The sequence below is a fragment of the Lissotriton helveticus genome, chromosome 3_1, assembly GCF_964261635.1.
Source record: "Lissotriton helveticus chromosome 3_1, aLisHel1.1, whole genome shotgun sequence".
Lineage (NCBI taxonomy): Eukaryota > Metazoa > Chordata > Amphibia > Caudata > Salamandridae > Lissotriton > Lissotriton helveticus.
In genome coordinates this window covers 2,122,175,485-2,122,196,197 of record NC_136061.1, presented here as the reverse complement: position 1 = coordinate 2,122,196,197, position 20,713 = coordinate 2,122,175,485, and the positions used below count along the sequence as shown (strand labels likewise).

The 20,713-nt window shown below is 42.3% G+C and overlaps 1 protein-coding gene across 1 annotated transcript in view; it reads right to left on the bottom strand.

Annotated features, from left to right (window-relative positions):
* Window positions 1-20,713, bottom strand: part of IL16 (interleukin 16) — a 534,450-nt gene that overhangs the window by 478,879 nt on the left and 34,858 nt on the right. Inside the window, exon 2 of the mRNA XM_078683325.1 lies at window positions 5,432-5,848. Coding sequence (XP_078539451.1) covers window positions 5,432-5,746 — 315 coding nt within the window. The 5' untranslated portion in view covers window positions 5,747-5,848. The remainder of the gene's footprint in view (window positions 1-5,431; window positions 5,849-20,713) is intronic.

Below are 20,713 nucleotides of genomic sequence, written 5' to 3'. Positions count from 1 at the left end.
AGCAGAAGGAAAGAGGAAGACAGGAAGAAATCAGGAAGAAAGAAAGATGGTGAAAACCCCGGAGTAATAAAACTGGAAAAAGAGAGGGAAATGGATGGAGGCTAAAAAGTCAAGAACTTGGGACAAGCGAAGAAGAGGGCCACAGGAGGGTGGAAATGGCTAAAAGGAGGGAAGAAGTGACAAATGCACAAGAGAGACATGAAGGACCAATGAGGGGGAAGAACAAACTGATTGTGAGGGTTAAAGTGAAAAGTAGGAGTCAAAATCGAAATATGTGTGTGGGAGTTGAGGCTGCTTTGCAGAGACGAACATAAGGAAAGGGTGGGAGTGAAATGGCAAGGACTAAGGGATTTAACAAGATGGGTGGGTGTGCTTGAGGGTGCTGTTGTAATGGGCTGACCAGGTAATGGAAGATGTGCGAGCCTTTATTAGTAAAAGCTGATATACTTATTAAACGCAGACTGTAGGATGTTCAGACGTATACTTGCAAAATGCATGATGGGTGTTTTTCCCTCAGTAATGTGTGTAGATTAGCAAGGCTTTACTGGACAGGCAGTTTAGTGAGCTAACACGTCCTAATAGACCGCTTCAATGTTGCTGTCAACAACTATAACACACTTTGTATCGTACTGCGTATTATTTTTGCATGAAGGTTTTGTTTGCCTCCTGCATTTTAAAAGTTTAATATTTGCGGTTGTTTCTTTGCAAGTTGCTTACTAGGTAAAATGAATACTTCGATGTTTCTGTTGCTTCAACATGTTATGGTTATTTAAATGAGAAGTAGTAATCCTGTGTCAAATAAGCAATTTGCATAATTTTTGTCTTGAAGCCTGCACATTGAAAAGAAGCGTTTCTTTTGATTAATGTTTTTTTTTCTAGCATTTCACAAAGAATGTATCTGGACGCAAGTTAACGTGTGGACCAATTGCCGATGGTTTTCTTTTAAGTTTACTCTCGCGTACTTCCAAACTTTGAACAAACACATGCCCGAGCTCAAACGACAACTGGTTGCGGTGGGAACCCAGCTCCGCAACTGACAAATAGGTAAACCGAAGAGCAGCCTGCTGAGCAGTGGCATCAAAAGGGTGTATGTAGCCTACCCCTGCAGACCACCTTTTGATATTTACACAAGACTTCCATGTATGTAATTTTTAGTTTAACCGGCTTCTGACCCGCGCCTCGGGAGGTTCATAAATCCTTGCTCTTCCTCCTCCCCCTCATTCCTGGCTGCTGCCAGCCTGAAAGTGGTAAAGGCGGGGGTTGGGCAGCTGCGGGAGCAATGATTACAACCAGGAGAGAGGCAGCCCGCATGTGTGCTGCGGAGGCAGAGCGACGGAGGAAGGAAAGGTGAGGGTTGGCCCCATATGGAAAGGAAAACAAGCAACAAAAAGACGTGCAGCTGCGAGACGCGCTCTGTGGTGGGGGAGGAGCATTGAAGCCGAGCAAGCAAGACGGAGGCGCAAAAGTGAAAGCAGGCAGGCTGGTGAGTGGTGTGCGATGTACGCGCACCATGACAAGAGAGGAAAGCCATATGACGCCTCTGCTCGTCATTGTGTGCGTCACCGCACGCCCGTGGCCAGCCAGCTTTTGGTAGGACTTTTAAAAGCCCACATACAAAATGTCTCACTGACAGCGCATGCGTGCTGGCTCAGCGAGACCTAAAAAAGGACACTGTAGATCCATTGGGCTGCGTGACAAGACCATTCCTAACCCTGCAGACAGATGGTGAGTGGGACTCACACAGAGGAACCTTCCACTGTAGTCTAGGTTTATTTCATCCTTGAACTAGTGTGACCTTTATGTCAATATCAAACCCAATCTAACATGCCCCATTAATGTTATTTTAAGAAGGCTGTTTGTAGTGGGGTTTCCCAGGGTGCACATTATGTAATATCTCACAACAGGTATTTTAAGAAAGCTTAGGCCACTTCACAGCACTAAAGAGGAGCAGGCCTCATTAGCTGTAGTTGGTGAAACAGAATCCCAGAGTAGGATACCACTCCTTTGAATAACAAATTGCCTGGTGCTCTAGCCCCCTTATTTCCCCTATCTTGGCGGCATTCTGAATGGCGATTCTGCTACCCCTGGAGCCCCAGGATTGTGTACGTCAATGACTCGCTTTGTGATCGTCTGTGTCCTGCCCTCCTCCCTCCGTGGTCATGTGGCTGCCTCCCCCATCCGACCCTGCGTCAAGCCTTCAAGTTTGCTGCTTTGTGGTTTTCATGTTGGATTTTTGTGTGTTCTGCCATTTTGGGTTGATGCTGTTGGTTCCCATGGCCTGGGTCCTCCATCTTGGTGGTTACTACCTATCCTCATTGCTGCTGGACTGCTCCTTGTTCACATGTCTGTTCTTTTCCTCAAGTCCCCCCCCTTTGATCTCCTACTCCCCTCCCATCATATACTATCACCGATTCATGGGATGTTTATGATTGTTGGTCCCCAGCCGGTATGTATGTCTTTTACTGTGACTGTTTTGTAAGTACTTTCCCTCTTTCCGGTCTTCCTGACCCGATTATGCATTCCTTAACCCTTTTTACTATTCCCCCCTACCTCCATGCCCCATTTGACGTGTGTCTTTGTTATGCTATGCGCTAAAACCCCATGTTATTCTGTATTCACTGTTTTCTCATATGTTATACTTGGCTCCTGGAACTGAGGTAATTTTGTAACTTTGCTGATCCTCATGTAAAGCGCTCTGATATCTCCGGTTCTAGCCAGCACGATATAAAACTCTGCAAATAAATACATTTCTTGGGTATGGGAATTACAGACCTAATATTACCTGATGGGATATCTAGCTGGTAAAATCACATGTGGTTACAGGTGGAAGAAACCCCAGCATTAAGCCCTGGACTTCACTCAATCCTCCTAGTGGTATAGTGGAGCATGAAATGCTCCCACCTTTCAGCTCCTCGGGTAGAAAAATATAATGGTGCAGGAAGGTAAGCCCGGATCAAAGAGCACCTCACAGAAAGGTAAGGTTTGTTAATGAGTTTCAAGAATGGAAGAGGGTGACTTGAGGAGAAGCAACCTAGTGACAATTACAAAGAAGAAGACCAGCATTTTCGCAAACAAATGGTATAAACTCAGTGCTACCTAATTATATTAATTATCTCAGCTCACCTTTCTAGCCAATCGAACTGTTTTTGCATGCCTTTTCTATTCCTCTACTATACTCTTCTACCTTCTCATCACTACCTTCTATTTTGCTTCTTTCTCATTATCTCAATTTTAATACATGATAATGTATGTTGCAGCCTTGAAAAAGTAAATGTGATGAAACCTATGTCGACTCTATCCACACCTACCACAACTGACTTTGACAATTAATGTCCCAACCAGTCGCGGCTCGCAGAGGAAACGCTGTACGGCGGTGAGGCGGGGCGGGCGGGGTTGGGGGGTAGGGGAGTCCACCATACGACGGCAGGCATTTATTGATTTACGTTCACCTTTGCTTTCGTATGTTGGACTTCACTACCCCCCACCCAGCCCCGCCCCGCCTCACTGCCCCACAGCATTTGTTCTGCAGGATGCCACTGGTCCCAACATTTGCATGTTTTCTGTGATATTGCTGGTTTTGTCGTTACAAGGGCCTTATTACATATGTGATACATTTTGATACAAAATCAACACATATAAATATAGGATTTCAAAAGTTTTGAAAACACAACAAAGGAATGGAATGTGATATTCACCAAGAACTGTAATAAATAGAATCTATGCTACATCACCAGACAGTTTGAAAGTATTGTGAGTGAGGCATGGCCCCACACTAAAGTTGCACCCTTCTGTTAGCAATGTGCTGAACACACACCCTCTTACGTGTTTATCTATACTACTACTTTGTTGTGTATTTTTATTACAGTCACAGTATTGTTTGGGTTGTGCAGTTAATCATACCTACGACAACCATTGTAACGTTGATATTATGAAGGAGTTTCTTGTTACTGTTTGGCTCTTTCAAAATCCATAGTAACCTGCTGAAAACCTTAGTGTAGCATTGTATTGGGGAGATTTACAGAAGCTAATGATTTGAAGGTTTCCCGATCTCACCTACAGTAAACATTCCCTTTTACGTTCACGGATCCCACCTCATGATGCATGCGCCATCCCTTGCCTCAAATTCACTTTCTGGCAAGGTCCACCTCCTTTGTTTGTTGTCCATTACCAGTCTTTAACTCCCAGCTTCCCTAATATATTATAGTGATGCTCCTGTCTGCCTATGTTGTTGGGAAGCCTGACATTTAATAGAAGCAAATCATAGTGAATTGTGGTGTCTTGTTCAAACAGTATTTCTGTGCGACACATGAGGCAATAAATAGGTATGTAGTGTAATCATTTGGTGCAAACTCAAAAAGGGCAACTCAAGACAACCATGGGTCTGTGATTCATCAGGTAAAACAAGGTGCATTAAAAATATTGTTGCGTAGTTGAAAAAGCAAGACTTCTCGTCATGCCAATTTGCATTGCAAATGCATAAGCACATACAGGAGTGTGCGTATTCAGCCACACAATCATTTGTGGCATCCCAAATGGATGATTTTTAACCGTGCTTACCCACTTCGCTTTCCACTTTCAGCCAAGAAATGTACAAAATAATTAATTTCTTAGCAAAATGCCTCTCGGTGTGTACTGGAAAAAATAGCTTGATAACAAAAAATTAATCAATTTGTGAAAAAAAAGCATTTTGGCACAAGCAGATCAATCTCTCTACCTTAGTGTACCATAAACTGCCATAAACCATAACGTGGATTTAGTTTGCAAATAATTTTGACCATTTTAAAACTAATCTGCCCATGGTGAGTAAAACTTTCATTTATTAAATCATGGACAGACTGTATGTAGCATATACTGCAAGCAATTTTTGCAGCTGTTTTGCGAACAGCGCGTCGCATCGTCGACTGGACGACCTTTAAATTACTGTAATTTACAAATTTTCAAAGCATGCACTTTTTATGGAAGGAAAATACATATTTCATTTCTTTTGGTAGTTTTACAATCTGTAACATTTCCACTTTAGGAACTCTTGAATATGTGTAACGAATTCACGGCAGTGATTGCTATGTGGCCGCTCATGCCAGTATAACCATACACAGTAAAGAAAGAGTAAAACCAACATCGCTGGGGAACCAGTGAAGTATGTCATAAACCACCGGAAGCCAGCTCTTAATTAATATGGAAAGTCCCAGAAAACGCCTTAACCACAAACGACATGGCTCAAAAAGCGCAGTAAATTGCAGACAACAAGGAGTTTCACTGACTGAGAGACCTACTTGTTTCACCCAAATAGGTAACAAAAAAATTACTGGCAAGATTTATTTAACTGGAGAGTGAACTTTAACAGGCCTCGATTTAACTTTGAATAAAATTAAACAGCGGACTGTTAGAGTGCATACGCGTCACAACGACTGTTACTAACCAGCGTGCGTACCTTAAGCGAGGCTGGGTTCCGTGAATGCGCACCATTGTCGCCTGAGGTACTTTGTGGCAGGGCGGCGCCGGTTAGGGTGGAGGCCTCTGAAACCACCCCCTCAGACTCCGGTATGAGTGCCAACGGCGACTGCGGGCCATGCGAGGATTTTTCCCCGAGACCATCCATGGACGTTTCCATGGGATCCAAATATTTTTCCTCAGTACCGGATCCATCGTCGCTGGTCTTGGAGTTGCAAAGCATGATAGACCTGGAAATGGACCGTAATTTTCTGGACTTTCGATTCTTTTTCCCGGTACTGTTCTGTCGTTCCATCTTCGGGGACGATGCGGTAATGATCTGCTTTATTCATGCTCGTATCCACCAGCGAATGCCGTTGAATCCTTCTTTTCTGGTCTCACTCCTTGAAAGTTTCTCCTACAAGGAAAATAACAAATCATAAAATGAATGTGAAATGCCTTCTCGTTGACGTGGTAAGCGCCTGCCGCAGTTTTGCCGCCCTGAGTGAATATACAGAGTCCTTTCAGAACCTCAGAAAGCACATGGTGCCCCATGACCGGCCCTTCGGATTGCATGGAATGGATTCACAGATGTCAATCTCACATTAAGATGTGCTTTTTAAGCTGGCAGGGCCCAAGGAGGGTTCTTCAGTGTATGTGTTTTTGTTTAACCAAATGCTATTACAAAAGATAGATGAAAACGTGTTTTGATTTTGGTAAACAGCCGTAGTTAAATATTGGAAGTCCCTTCAAATCATGTTTTTAGACATATAAGTCTGTAAATGAAATGATGCAAACGAGACGCCTGTTATTACAGTTCAGCTTATTGGATTTTAGAGAAGTGCCGTTTGGCAACAAGCGCAGCCCTGAATGTAATCAGTGAGTTACCATGTCTGGGCAGAATCTCATCTATGGCGGTATTTCCCTGCGTCGAGTCCAACTTTCCACCTTGACGAGGTGGCATGGCTTGCATCAGAAAGAATTTCCTGCAGGTGCTGAGTGAAATACTAAAGCTCAGCCATGACTCCCTTTGGCTAAGTTAGTGCTTTATAAATTTAATATTAATTCATACTTGCATTCATGCGGTTATTGCATGAACGCATGTCAGAGACGTTTTAAGTCAAGGGCAAAGTGGACAACTGCGAAAGGGTAATTTCTCTTTATTTGAGCTTTATTTTATTTTGTTTACTAAACGTATCTCCTAACTGTACTCCTGACTCTGTCTTTCTCTCTGCCCGGTGTTATTTTAAGGATTTTTGGTGTACTCAAATTAGCAGGAAATTGGTGATAAAATTAAATGTTTTTCTGAAAACTGGGCACCCAAAGTATGTCTTGGCCAGATCCCCCAAAATCCTTAAAATGACACTGAATTCATTCCAATGAAACACGCCAAAGCATAAATCCCTTAGAAGGTACAGGCACCATTTATATTCATTAAAAAAATATATGACCACTTTGATATTTCACTGATGCAAATCAACACCCACTGGTAAACCAAACGTTTATTTCGCCAGCATCATTTCACAAGTCAGCTTGGTTGACGCCTTGAAAAGCACCACAACTGCTGGTGTCACCTGGTGAAAATCTAACAGTATGCATTAACCATGCCCACCCCAAGCCCTCAAATTATGTATTACAATGTAATTTGGAAGATGGAATCGAAGTAAGAGACCATACACATGACCTTTTTCTGGAAATAACCAGTAAAGCTCAGGAGAGTTAAACTGGTAGAAGAATGTGGATTCACCTAATTCTAAATATTATCACATAACCGATAGATGAATTTATAGAGCCCTTCTGTACGGAATCTATTTGTCTTTAGGTATATTAGCATAAAGCAGCATTTTAAAACTTGTTTAATAATACACATTTTTGTATTTATGGATTATACTTGTCATACACTAAAATCCAGAATAAGGTAGGAACGTTTTGGGACCAACCGTCTCCTGCTAGCTCCTGGGTCTCTCTCCATCACCGTCTGTTCGAGACAGCTTGAAGGTTACATTGCAGTGAATAAATCCTGGGCCTGGTTACTGTATACTCATACAATCCTTCCCATTGACCCACTTGTGTGCACCATGGATTTGTAAATTGGAGTACAGTGGTTTTGATAGTTTTATAACTCAATTTAAAAGCAGACAGAACTTTAGATCAAAATGAATTACATGTCTACGCAGAAACTGTTACTAATAACTTGGAAGAAATACACACACAGCATGTTACATATCCCGAAGTAAGGGAAATAAGCACATGTAACATATGGAAAAAACAACAATTCAGTTTGTCACGAATACATGATAGAAGAGACAAGCAATATTTATTATCGCTCAGATCCATTTTTAGGTCACCACATAGACAGCTTTAGCAATCTGTTAAAACAGCTCTTGTCATTAATACCTCAAAAAGATGTATAAATAATTATAGACAGAGAGTAGGTTTGGGTAAGACCTCAACAGCCATTGGCCTTTGTGTGTTTTTCATGGTTTACCAATGCTTTGATGAGCTGTTTTTCAAGGCCATGGCATTTTGAGGATGATTACATCAAATAGCCCTTTGTTAAACTGCAAAAGAAACCTGACAAGTAGTTTGTTACTGAGCCTTAGTGTGTTTTCTTTTAAATTTTCAGTTTGATGCCAGGAAATCTTCCTGGCCAACAGCGTTGCAGCAGGCATTGGACAAGCTAAAACTTAATACAGTCTGGAACTCCAATTTGGACTATAGTTCCTTCAAAGAAATCACCAATAGGGCCTCAAAACTACTTTCAAGGATCATTGACAAGGCAGAGTATGCCCATAAAAGGAAGGTTTGGGCAGTGCTGCCATCATATTCTGCATGGTCCCCACAACCTTACCTGACAACGTGACGTACATAGCAGCATCTACTCAATATGCATTATTACTAATTTGCCTGGGGGCAATACTTTGCAAGCACTGTGTCCCTTCTTGGAAGGAGTCTTGGCCAGACACTAAATGCCGCCTTTGCAGCTATAGCCCGGAAAGCCTACTCCATTTGTTGTGTACCTTTTCAACCCTTCTACTGCTGAGGTAAAAATTGTTACTCCCTGTTGTAAGAGCCCTGCAAATTAGGTCCTGTTGTCTTGCAGTAATTGCTTTTCTAAACGGATACAATATTCAGTTGGCTTGTCGGACAACTAGGTTCTTGCAGCATGTGATTATGCTTCTTTCACAGTAAACGGTAAACAACTGGCCCATATCAATGTACCGATGGCTTCGACCTGTCGTATGACAGATGTTACCATTGTTTTGTGGGTCCTGTGAGCACACATTCCAAAGCTGTAATACTTGTACTTCCTATTTAAATGTACTTTAGTCACTTTTCTAAAATGTTTCTGTTGACATAATATTTGCCTTACTTGCCTCCATGTTTTAAATTAGTCGGCAAAAAAAATAATTAGCCATCATTTATTCTAATTGCCATAGTACTTAAAAAGCACTTAACACAGGAATTTTGTGCAGATTATTTGGCACTTCTGCAATTTGTTCAATTGCACTACGCCTCAACTGGGTTTTGTTGCCCGATTGTCCAAGTTGCCTGATGGTGCAAGCTGATAATCTGCTCAGTTTGTAATGGGTCTTAATGAACATATTGTATTATCACTAGTCCTTTTATGTATTTTATCCTTGGCCTTTTATTGTGTTTTAATGTGTTTTATGTACATGCAAAGATTTTTATCAACCTGGCATGATAATAAATAAACTCTAGTTTGATGCCACAATAATGTTTTAATTGCTGATTTATGTCTTTAAAGTTTGCTGTTTGATGGCAAATCCTATTGAGAAAGAATGTCACAGAGCTATCCAATGTCACAAAGCTATCCATTAATCACCCTTGAACATTCACTTGTTTTACCTTATTGTGATGATAATATGCTGTTGTATTTATTGTTTTTTCTTTACTAAATAAAGATATGTGTGCACTAAGTCTTTATTAAAGATGCAACAAAAATGCTGTCCCTTTGTCGTCAAAAGTAAAACAGTACACTTCTGTGTTTCTCAACAACAATGCTATGATTTAGAAGCAAGATGTCTAGGAAATGCTATAAGAACAAATACATTAATTATCAGTCATGATATCCTAATATGTCAAACATGCTATACATAACGTACCATATTTAACTTACCATACCTACCTACAATACCCAACGTATCTTGTTGTACTATCTACCATATCTACCTACTAACTAACATACCTTCAATACATACCATCCACATCTAACCTATCATACCCAACCTCCAACCAAAACGTAGCCTACCATACCTAATTGACCACACCAACCTGCCATACCTACTATACATATTTACCTATCTACCATACTTACTGCACATAGAGGACATTCCTCTCTACTATTCCTACTATGCTTAACCTACTTTACCTTACCATAACTAACAGACCATATTGTCCATACCTGACTAACACATCACACCTAACCTACTTACAACACCTAACCTACCTAATACACTATACCGACCTACCTTATTCAACAAACCGACATACCATACCTACTTAGTTACCACAGCTTATTACCTAAATACTTAGCATTACATACCTAGCATAACAACCAGAGTTACCTTTGACATAGATTCCCCAAACATTTTGTCTCAACCTCCTGCATTGTGTTCTGATTGAGAAGAAAAATCTAACCTGAAGAGGTGAACATGACAGAGAGGGATGAAAATAGATCAAGAAAAAGTGAGAAAAGGAAGGAAGAGAGCGAATGGACAGAGATCCTTTGTGCAACCCTAATATTAATATTCTGGAGGTAAGAAAGTACTCGTAAAAACATTTTTGCTCACCCACACACAATTTCAATATAGGTCTGACAGTTTAACAAAGGCAGAACATAAATGTCGACATAAGGGACATAATCTCAACTAGGGAACATATAGATAAGAGACAGTACAACCAGTGAACAGTCTTACTTTTAGATGCTAACTGATGATAGACATGGAACCTTTGGATGAACAATAGCAAAGCAGGAAGGTGAGAGTTCAGCATTCTATCTGAGTACATGCATGTAGGGTAATTCCTTAAAAGGTTTCTTCCAGGAGTGATTTACTTGTTGCATATTTAATTCTGGTTCATACACCAGTCCTTTAACTCCTCTCACTTCCTCTAAAGCCAGGCCTGGATAAATCTACTTGCCCACACAGCATTTTCTCAGTTCGAGCTATTTGTAGCACCAACTAGTCACATCTAGTGAGTAAACTTGCCCTGGAAAGGAACGGTGTTCTGTTCATTCAAAAAGTGAATGAGCAATAAAGATGCTATTAAATCTTGCTTTCACATATTTGCTGTCTTTTAAGGAAAGAGGTCAAATGTCAGTTTGTCTTTTAACTAATTGCTGCTTGGAAAATGGGGATTATTTTTCTTTCTCTTACTAGAGTTAGACGTTTTTGTCAAGTGAGCTGTCTGAATATGTCAGTTATTTTGTCTAACACAGAACATTACATACATAGCCTGTAAATTATTATTACAGATATTTCAAAATATATCAGGAATTACAAAAACAATTTTTTTGTAATTAAGAAGTGTGGTGCAGACAAAGAGTTAAATAGCAAAACAAACCCACACACTTTAATTGGTGATGTGCAATGACATATATTTGCAAAAACTCCATTTCCAAACATTACTGTTTGTACACTATATAGTTACATCAGTAAAGTGCATGTCAGTGAGAAAGTTTGTGACCATTTCAATATGAAATCTGCTGATTAAAAATGGCAGTGTGCTACCACTTCATGCTTTTGTAATGTAATTGTTAAAAGTGATAGTTTTTAAACATGATTTGAGAAACACTCCTGCCCCCCCACCGATAAAAATGCTGTTAATGAACAAAGCAAAACCAAAGGGGATGATGGACGGAGTGTTGAACATTGCAAGCACTCTCCCCCAGTCAACTGATCTGGGTTTATTCCATCAGCATTCTTTAGCTCACTTTGCCACCCCAGTTCAGACATGGCCATATGCAAATCAGTCTGACCCTGTGCCTCATGGGAACAGTCCAGCCCAAACTGGCAAGCCATGTCTTCCCTGGACCGGAAACAAGTGTCCTGGGACCTGTTTCTGGCTAATAAGCCGTCATCAGCCAGGCTAGCTTGAATCCAGTGGCAAAGTGAGCAAGGGACCCACGTCTGGGCATACCCTGACAACTTAGGGTGAACAAAGCAAAACCAAAGGGGATGATGGACGGAGTGTTGAACATTGCAAGCACTCACCCCCAGTCAACTGATCTGGGGTTAATCCATCATCATTCTTTTTGCGTTAATGAACTTAAGAGGCAAGTCAGTGGTCATTTGTATCCTATATGTGGCTAGAGTTGTATTATATATGGAGAACATTTTGAGTGTATTAAATCAAACCAAAGAGGTTTTTGAACAGTAGACATGCTGAACTCGCACAGTTGAAGGTGTTCTCATATGTGCTAATGAAAAGAATGGCGGCACAATTAATTCAGTTATTTCCCCACGTTCACATCATTTGAAGCTAGTTTCTGGGTCAAGAGCATTACAAATAGGGCGAGTAGATTATTTAAGTCACTAGACCTGCAGGTTTAGGAATATTTTTATAATTTTTCCAGGCCTGAAAGCGTTTTAGCTACTTGTGTTGTGCCTGTTCTGTATGCGTGAGAGAACCATGTGATGTTTTACCTTCTTCCTGTCCTTTACTTATTCTTTCTGTTGGGATAAGGTTTTGCTCCTGCTGCTCATGCTCTACCTTAGTTATGTTGTGAAGTTCAGTATAAAACTTTCCATTACACAAAAGACACAGGGGCATATTATCAAGGGGGTTAATCTTTGCTTTTTTGGCTTTAAAAGCCAAGAAAGCGGAAATAAAATGATCTCCCTATTACCTAGCTGTCGCTAACACCAGTTAGCGACAGCTAGTAGGAGATAGCGACCATCTTGGGCCCCGCTTTGCATGTCAGTGAAATTTATCACTAATGACATGCAAAGTGGCGTGCCAAGATGTTAGCGACTGGAAATAGTCGCTAACATCGCTATCTCCTATTACCAACTTTTGGAGATATTCGCGCTAAGCGCGAATATCTCCAAAAGCTAACACCTGCCCCTGAGCAGTTCTTAGCCATGTTATCCAATGATAGGTGGATAACTTGGCTAAGAGCATTAGCTCGGTAATGCATGAATATCGCTGACTTTTCAGCAATATTCATGCATTTCGGCCGATTTTTATCGCTTAGGAGATAAATCTTGATAATAGCAAGGTTCCTAAGCGATAAAAATCGCCGCAACTCGGCGATAAAAATATTGCAGCTAAGCTAACATAGCGATAATTATCGCTAGTTGTTGGTAATATGCCCCACAGTGATTTACATTGCTAATGCATGATATGAATGAAATAATGAACGCTCATAAAATATTTTAGTAGTTTTTACTTTTCGTTTTTGCAGTTCTTTAAATTAACTAGATGACTTACTAAAATTGTTAAGTGGATTCATGTAGTTAGTTCTGTTGGGAAATTATAACCTTTTAGCCAATATCACTGTGCATGTTGCTTTTTGCCCATAATGGTAGTGTTACATGCAATGTAAATGCTGGTGGCTAAAAAGATAGGAGCAGCTGATGGTTTCATTGTCCATTGTTCCTTAGTGGAAGGTACTTCAAGATCAAAATTAATTCAGGGGTTTCAACTGAGAAGCAGACAAATGTCTTCCCTGCAGCCGGCTGTGTTTTTTAAAGCATACAATAGTACATAATTAAAAACACATCACCACTCTCACATGTCATCATCAGTAACTCTTTTAGCACACTGTGGTATGTGGTTATTAATAATTAAGCAATACGTTGGTAAACTGCAGAAGAAAATAAGCAGCTTTTGAAAGGAAGTGGGTTTCAAGCTTAGCATTGCCTGCAAAAAAGACTAACTTTTATTTCACTTACATACAACTTACATTTGTGAATCCTGACAATTTACATTTGAATGGTAATATGTGATGAGTATGTCAGCTGCTCTTGTTTTGTAATACAGGGTTCACAATACCCTTTGTACTATACATACAAAGGGTTATAATTTTAAGGTGTATTACACATGAGAAACAGATTGGAACATTCAATGCCAGATTCACCATATAAATGCTGAGATAACAATGCAGTATCCTCTTGAGCAAAAGGAGTTGAATGCTCTAGAAGGACTGGGCACCAGTGATCTCTCTGTAGTATAGCTTCAAAGGCCTTTAAAAGTGGACTATTTGTTGTGTTGGTGACAGATATTGGTTGCACCGCTTCTCGAGGACAATACGTGTACCCCATCCAGATTAGTTAACACTGAATGGACCACACAGGGGTGTTGTTATACTTTCGCAGCTCAAATAATATACTTCTATATAATGTACTAGAGCCTGATACACAAGCTGTGTTACTAAATTTGCTGGCAAAACCAGTGGTCCTTTTATTACTTTATCCTATTTGTGAGACAGTGTGTTTGCAGACGTGTTAAAGTGGGAGGGAGTAAGTGTTCGGATTTATGTACTGGAGTATATGGGAGTGTGTGTGCGCATGTGCACACCTGTGTTGGTTTTATTTCTCTTGTATGTTGGATATATTTTGCGTGCTATTATTCCAGAGTTTTGTCTTCTTTAGCTGAACCTTTTTTTGTTGGCCACAGGACTCTGCACAGTTTCCTCCTACTAAAGGGTGCTTAAGTGCTTATGCTCTCCCTTTTAAACATGGTGAAATTGGCATTCACCCAATTGGCCCATTTAATTCACTAATAAGTCCCTGGTACATGGAAACACAAGTACCCAGGACCTGCAAATTAAATACTACCAGTGGGCTGTAGCACTCTGTGCCACCCGCAAAAGTAGCACAGTAAATCATGTCTACGGGCATGCAGCCTTGCTACCTGTGTGTGCAGTTTTAGCCTGCAATTTGAGCCTAGCAAAATGTGCAAAATAAACATTTTGCAAACGTGAACCTTCCTTCTTAATATTTACAGGCAGGGCTACTGAAATTATGTGATTCTGTACCCGGAGAGATTTTCACCAAAGTCTGGATTTGCTGCATTTGCCACATAATCCAAAATCTGCTGCATAACCGTATTTCTAGCTCAAACAGATCTAAAGTTATTAAAAACATGTGAACGTGTTCCTGCAAAACAGAAAACCCTTTGCAAAGGTTGGCTGGTCATCTTACAGCTCCCATTACTATCACAAAATGTCCTGCATTACCCTGCATATTATGTCTTTTCTTGCTGCATAATTTGGTCAACCTTTTTGCATAATTTGGTCCCTACTTTGCAGCATAATTCCAGTGGCCATGCTGATAAATCACCCGTAAGGTAGGCCCTAAATGCCCACAAGGCAGTGAGCATGGTAGTTAAAAAGTAGGACATATGTACTCAAGTTTTACCTATCCTGGCAAAGAAAATCCTTCACAGTCATTTTTCGCTGCAGCAAGGCTTGCTCTCCCAATGAAAAGCACAGTTTTTTCCAGGTTGATGTAGCAAAAACCCAACCCAAAGGTATTAGGAGCTTTACGTGATCACTATTTACATTACACAACATCACATAACTTTTTAAGCACGGGGAGAGTTGGGGAGATGCCTAGAATCACAGGCTGAATCACAGGCTGAAAGCCGACACTGAGACTGAGAATTGGCAGCTCTGGCTGTATCGCCACATCCTCGGTCATTAAATTATAACTCATTATAATGCATAATGTCCGTTTGTGACTAGCTAAAAAAAATGATTGAAGGGCTCATTGTAATACCGATTTAAAGTCCAACCTAATGGTAAAGTTGGATTTTAAGTTACTATTTTTAAAATGGTTCATTAGAAAGTTTGCATTTTTCTGGTTAAAACTAAAACTGCCTTTCTGCCAATGTCCATGTGTTACCTGACCCCTTCTGGCTCCCTTGAGTGAGATGTGTATTCCTCCCAGACAGTGGAAAAAGAGGCCTTGGTTTCGGGAGGTGAGGTTTGTTCTGACAGGATGGCTGGGAGGAGTTGTGCCCCTGCCCTGAATACATTTCAAAGGGGTCTGCCCTGGCTCACACAGAAGAACCTGACATAAGGCCTGGCCCTGCCTATGTTTCACTATCGAGGCTAGAACCAAACCCAAAGGACAAGGAAGAACTAACAATAACCAGTTTTAGAGTTTAACAAAGGGGTGACCCACAGGTTGACACTAAGCATAAAAGTGGCATCCCTAGAACCTGAAGCCAGAATACCAGTGGGCCTGTGATGACTTAAAAGAAGGACTGCCCTGCTGTTTGACACCTGAAGGAAGACTGGACTTGCTTGCCTTGAAACCAGGACCTCAGAAATGACTCCAAGGGCCAGTTAGCTGTTTGAACTACAGGGATACAACAATCTAACAAGCTATAATGCCTTTTTTGCTTACCAGCTGACCAGACCTAACTGGACCTATTATGGACCCCTTTGTATCTCCCAACCAAAGGATTTACCAGATCCCAAGCAGAATGACAAAAGCCCTACAGAGCTTTCCCATTCAGCTCTGAACTGAAAACTTTACTCGATCTGACGCAGAGCTCTACAGAACCATGCAGCTTCTAACTGAAGACTCCACCAGATCTGACGCTGAGCGGCACAGAGTCCCACAGAGCTGTGCAGCTCCTGAGTGGAAACTTCACCAGACCGGACACCGAGCCCTGCAGAACCACTCAGCTCTTAACCGAAGTCTCTACCAGTTCTGATGTCAAGTGACAAAGAACCCAGCAGAGTTGCACCATGCAGCTCTGAAAACTTCATTGGATCCAATGAAGAGGGACATGGAGCCACAAAGAACTGCGCAGGTCTTGACTGAAAGCTTCAGAAGATCTTATGCCGAGCAAAGCAGATCAGAGCAGTACTGCATAGACCCCTCACCAAAGTCAGAAGGTAGAACATCCAGTGGGACAAACGTAGGTCTCTATCCAGCCAATGCTCCATCATAGTCTGCCTGAACTTGTGGATTTGTCTTGGTCCAGCGCAACCACATACCCGCAGATAGCATTTCATGCCTCTTGGTACAATTTTTAACTAAAATGAAAAACACTCATAATTCTGGTTCTACTGAGTGGATTTTTGTCTGTTTAGTGTTGTTGCATTTACATTTTTGTATTCTTTTGGGGATTTCTCTTGTGTTGTGGTATGTTATTGCTATTTGAATACTACGTAAACAGTTTACATATTGCCTCTAAGTTAAGCATGACTGCTTGTGTGCCACACTGATAAGGATTTTGATTATTATTTGAGGTGGGATTTGACGTCCCTCAACAAATACTTCAATGTCTTACACTATCATTCCTATTAACCTTGGTGTCTATCTTGACATCTATGGGCCTTGTGATTTCGATGTTCTTCAATGTATTTCAGCATATTCTCAAGAGCAAAACCTTGCAATACTGCCCAGCCATGTTCTATGATGAATCTATGCAAGTTAGGAGAGGTTCCCTGTATTTAATGCAATCATCTCTATTGTCTAAATTCTCTAATCAGGGGTACAGACGGCTAATGAGGAAGACGTGATAGGTCTGGCTTCCTCGTGGTCAATCCTTATGGGTCCTTGGCGACCAAAGGGATTCTGGGGGACAGTCCCAAAGAAAAGTCCAAGGGAGGAGTGAAGAGGATGACCCTGTTGATGTATTCTGTGGTTCCCAGACAATAACTCCTCCCTCATTCACAAAAGCACACATGATGGTGTCTGCCTGCTATTGGTCCTGTTCTAAATGGACTCCTGGTTGTCTATGGTACGCACCCAGGCCAGGCAGGACCAACCACTCTACTCATGGTAAGCTAGATTTGCACTAAAAAAACAACCTGTGCTCACCCTATGTATGAGCAGTCAGGGTTTTCTAAAGAGGCAATGTGTAAAGTATTTGTGCAACACACACACACAGTAACACAATGTATACACCTCAGAAAGACTTCACTCAGGTTTATAAAAATAGATTATTATATTATAAACAAAACAAGACCAAAACAGCGAGATACTGAATTTAAAAGGAATAAATGCAGAAAGCTCTTAGAAGCAAGTAGCGCTAAAAAGGCTACTTTAGGTCACGCTGGATAGGAGCAATCAAACTTCAGGCAGACCGTGATGGAGCACCGGCTGGCTATAGGACCCACGCAGGCCCTGGTGCACAAAGTACCTTCCCTGGTCACAAACAGCGAGATGCACCAATGTCAAGGCCCACAGGTGCTGGATGTGTCGATCTTCTCCACAAGGTGCAGGTAATGTGTCAGCTCCGAAGACGGATGCCGGAGTCCAGTGGCGCTGAGTGATGAGCCAGATTCTGCTATGAAGTCGACTGGATATGTACATCTCATTAAGTTGTAGCGGTAGCAATATGCTGGCTAATGCATCGATCTGTAGAGGCATAGCTTTGGTTCCGTGGTGATGTGCCTGTTTTTTTCCCATAACCAGGTTGATGTGCCGGTTCTGCTACACGCAGACAGGGGATGCATCGAAATCCATGCTGCAAGTATCTGAGCCACTTCCAGTGAGCCAGGCACAGAAGCAGAGGTAGAGACTTTGATATCCCTGAGACTCAAGCAACAGGATGCAAGCCAACAATCCTGGAGTGAAAGCAAGTCCAGCTCTCCATTAGAAGAGTCAGAGAGCGGCAGGGAGCAGGACAACAAACAGGAAAACAGACCTTCCAGATCAGCTGTCCAGTTGAGCAGCACATAAGTTATTTTGGCAGAGCATCAGTTCCAAGTACAGTAGTATCTGATTTTAGGGGGTCAGAAATCCAGCACGTATACTCAGAAATCCCAGTAATGTAGGGGTGACTTTAAAGCAGCTCTCTGAAGTGCATAAGTATGCCTTTCATCCGAGGCCTGTCTGCCAGGCTATCTATGGGGGTATCAGTCCTCTTTTGGAGACAGGCTGTCAGGCACTCAGAGCAGTAAGTACAGAGAAATGTTCACTTTCTAAAAGTAGCATTTCTAAAACAGTAATGTTAAATCCAACTTCACCAATGAGGAGGATTTATAATTACCATATTATTGCTAGCCTTTGAGAGGAGTAGGCCTCAGAAAAGTGAAAAATAAATTTGGGGGTTAGTTACTACCAGGACATGTAAAGATTAAACTCAGATGTCCTACTGTTTACTTACATGGCACCCTGCCCTTGTAAGGGTTTGTTAGAGATTACTTTAGGGGCGACTTATATGCAGTAAAAGGGGAGTTTAAGGCTTAGCAAGTCGTTTTAAGTGCCAATTTAAAGTGGCAGTATACTTCACACATAGGCACTGCAAGGGCAGGCCTGAGACAGGTTTGAAAGCCTACTTATGTGGGTGGCACTATCAGTGCTGCAGGCCCACAAGTAGCATTTGACCTACAGGGCCTGGATATATGTTATACCACTTTACAAGGGACATACTAGTAAATCAAATATGCCAATCAGGTATACACCCATATAACCATGTTTTGGGGAGAAGAACATGCACTTTAGCACTAGTTAGCAGTGGTTAAGTGCTCAGAGTCTGAAGGCCAACAAAAAATCAGCAAAAACAGGAGGTAAAAGGCAACAGGTTTGGGGTGACTGTTCAGAGGGGACCATTTGTCACACAACCCACCTCCAGCCTAAAGCCAGGTTAGACTAATCAATACCTTGATGGACTTCCCTGCTTAGTGTGACAGAACATGGACAATGGCCCACTACTGCAGAGGTACTTGCCAGTTCTTTGCCTTTCTGAACCCAGTTGGATCCCATTGTCTATGCTCCATTGGGCAACTGAGCTAACCTATGGGGAATCCTTCTCGTTACCCGTGGACCCCATCTGTGCAGCACCTAACTTAAATTTGCTCACAGATGCATACCAGTAGCTAGACAGTACCACCATGGCCAACAAAATGATATGGCCCATTCCGCCACTTGGGTCTGACTTCTGTCCCCTCCCCAACCAAAGGAAAACTCTGTCCATAAGGACAGCAACCAAAAGAGACCACTGACAGATGTCAGTGTCAAACAGCCAGGCCCCAGCCCATTCAGGGGTCTCTGTCCTCTGTGATTTCTCAGGGGGGGGGGGGGGCGCAACTGCCCCAGGTGCCATGCATCCCTTCTCCAGTCCATTACACCTCCCAACAGTTCAGGGGAGATATCCTGAAACTGGTCCTGCAACCCAGGGTCTATACCCTGGGGCTGGAGAGGAGTCAGGGGTGAGTCCACCACCCCACTCCTCCTCTGTGTGCAATACCTATTTCAGGTGTGGCTCATTCTCCTTTATTTGCAGATCTTAAGTAGACCCTTCAATGTATTCTTTTGACCTTTTCCCTTCTTTCCCTTCAGGTCAAAGACAAATGGGGGTTCTGCCCCTTACAGTTCTCCCGACACTAGGCACAACTCATTCCCCATATTGTAGTCAAAGGGCATCTGGGGACTAACTATGATCCTTCTCTGGTTCACCTCCCCATCCCACTCCAGAAACACCAAGGTCATAGGGCGGAAAAAGTCCAGCCCATGGGCTGGAGTCACTCTACACACCTCGCCAGTGTACTGGTCCGGTAGAAACTAGCTCTTCCGCAATCATGGTCCTGCTATTCCCAGTATCCCTCAGAGCAGTGACTGGGACGCCATTCACCCCCACCTGGTAGAAGTGACAACTCCCACCCTCAGGGATCACCAACTTACCCTGTAAGTCTGTCTTCCAGCTAAGGGAAATCATGGCATGCTCCATCACCTGCGTACTACTTTCCCCCAAGGGTACATTAGCCACCCCTGTAGAGTTCTCACCAGAGGGTGGTTTCTTTGGATAGGCTCAGTCCCCCTGCTTGTGTCCTAATTGAGAACATCCAAAGAAATGGGATGCCCCGGGAAACAGTCCATCATAACCTCCCTCCTTCTTCTCCGATGGGACATGGGAATCCTTTCCTTCCCCCCTTACCCAGGGACCGGTCTGGGTTTCTCTGGACTCCCCCCCCCCCTCCCTCCACTCTGCTGGGATGACTCTAAACCACCCTTCTTGGGGTCACCCCAGGGTACCTTTCTAGACACTCTGTTGCAGATATAGAGGTCTGCTTCCTCATTAAGCTTCCTGGAGTCAGTAAACTTGTTATCAACAGGTGTTGGCACAGCTCTGGAAAACAAGTATCAAAGAATGTGCTCCTTTAAAAACAAGTTGTACAACCCTTCATTTTCATTAACTTTGCTGCCCCTCACCCAGCCCTTCGGTACCTTACCAGCATAGTCCAAGAAGTCCATCCATGTTTGTGTAGAGAGTTTTTGACTGGCCCTGAATCTTTGCCTGTACTTCTCAGGGGTCAGCCCAAACGTGCTGACTAAGATGGCCTCCATGGCAG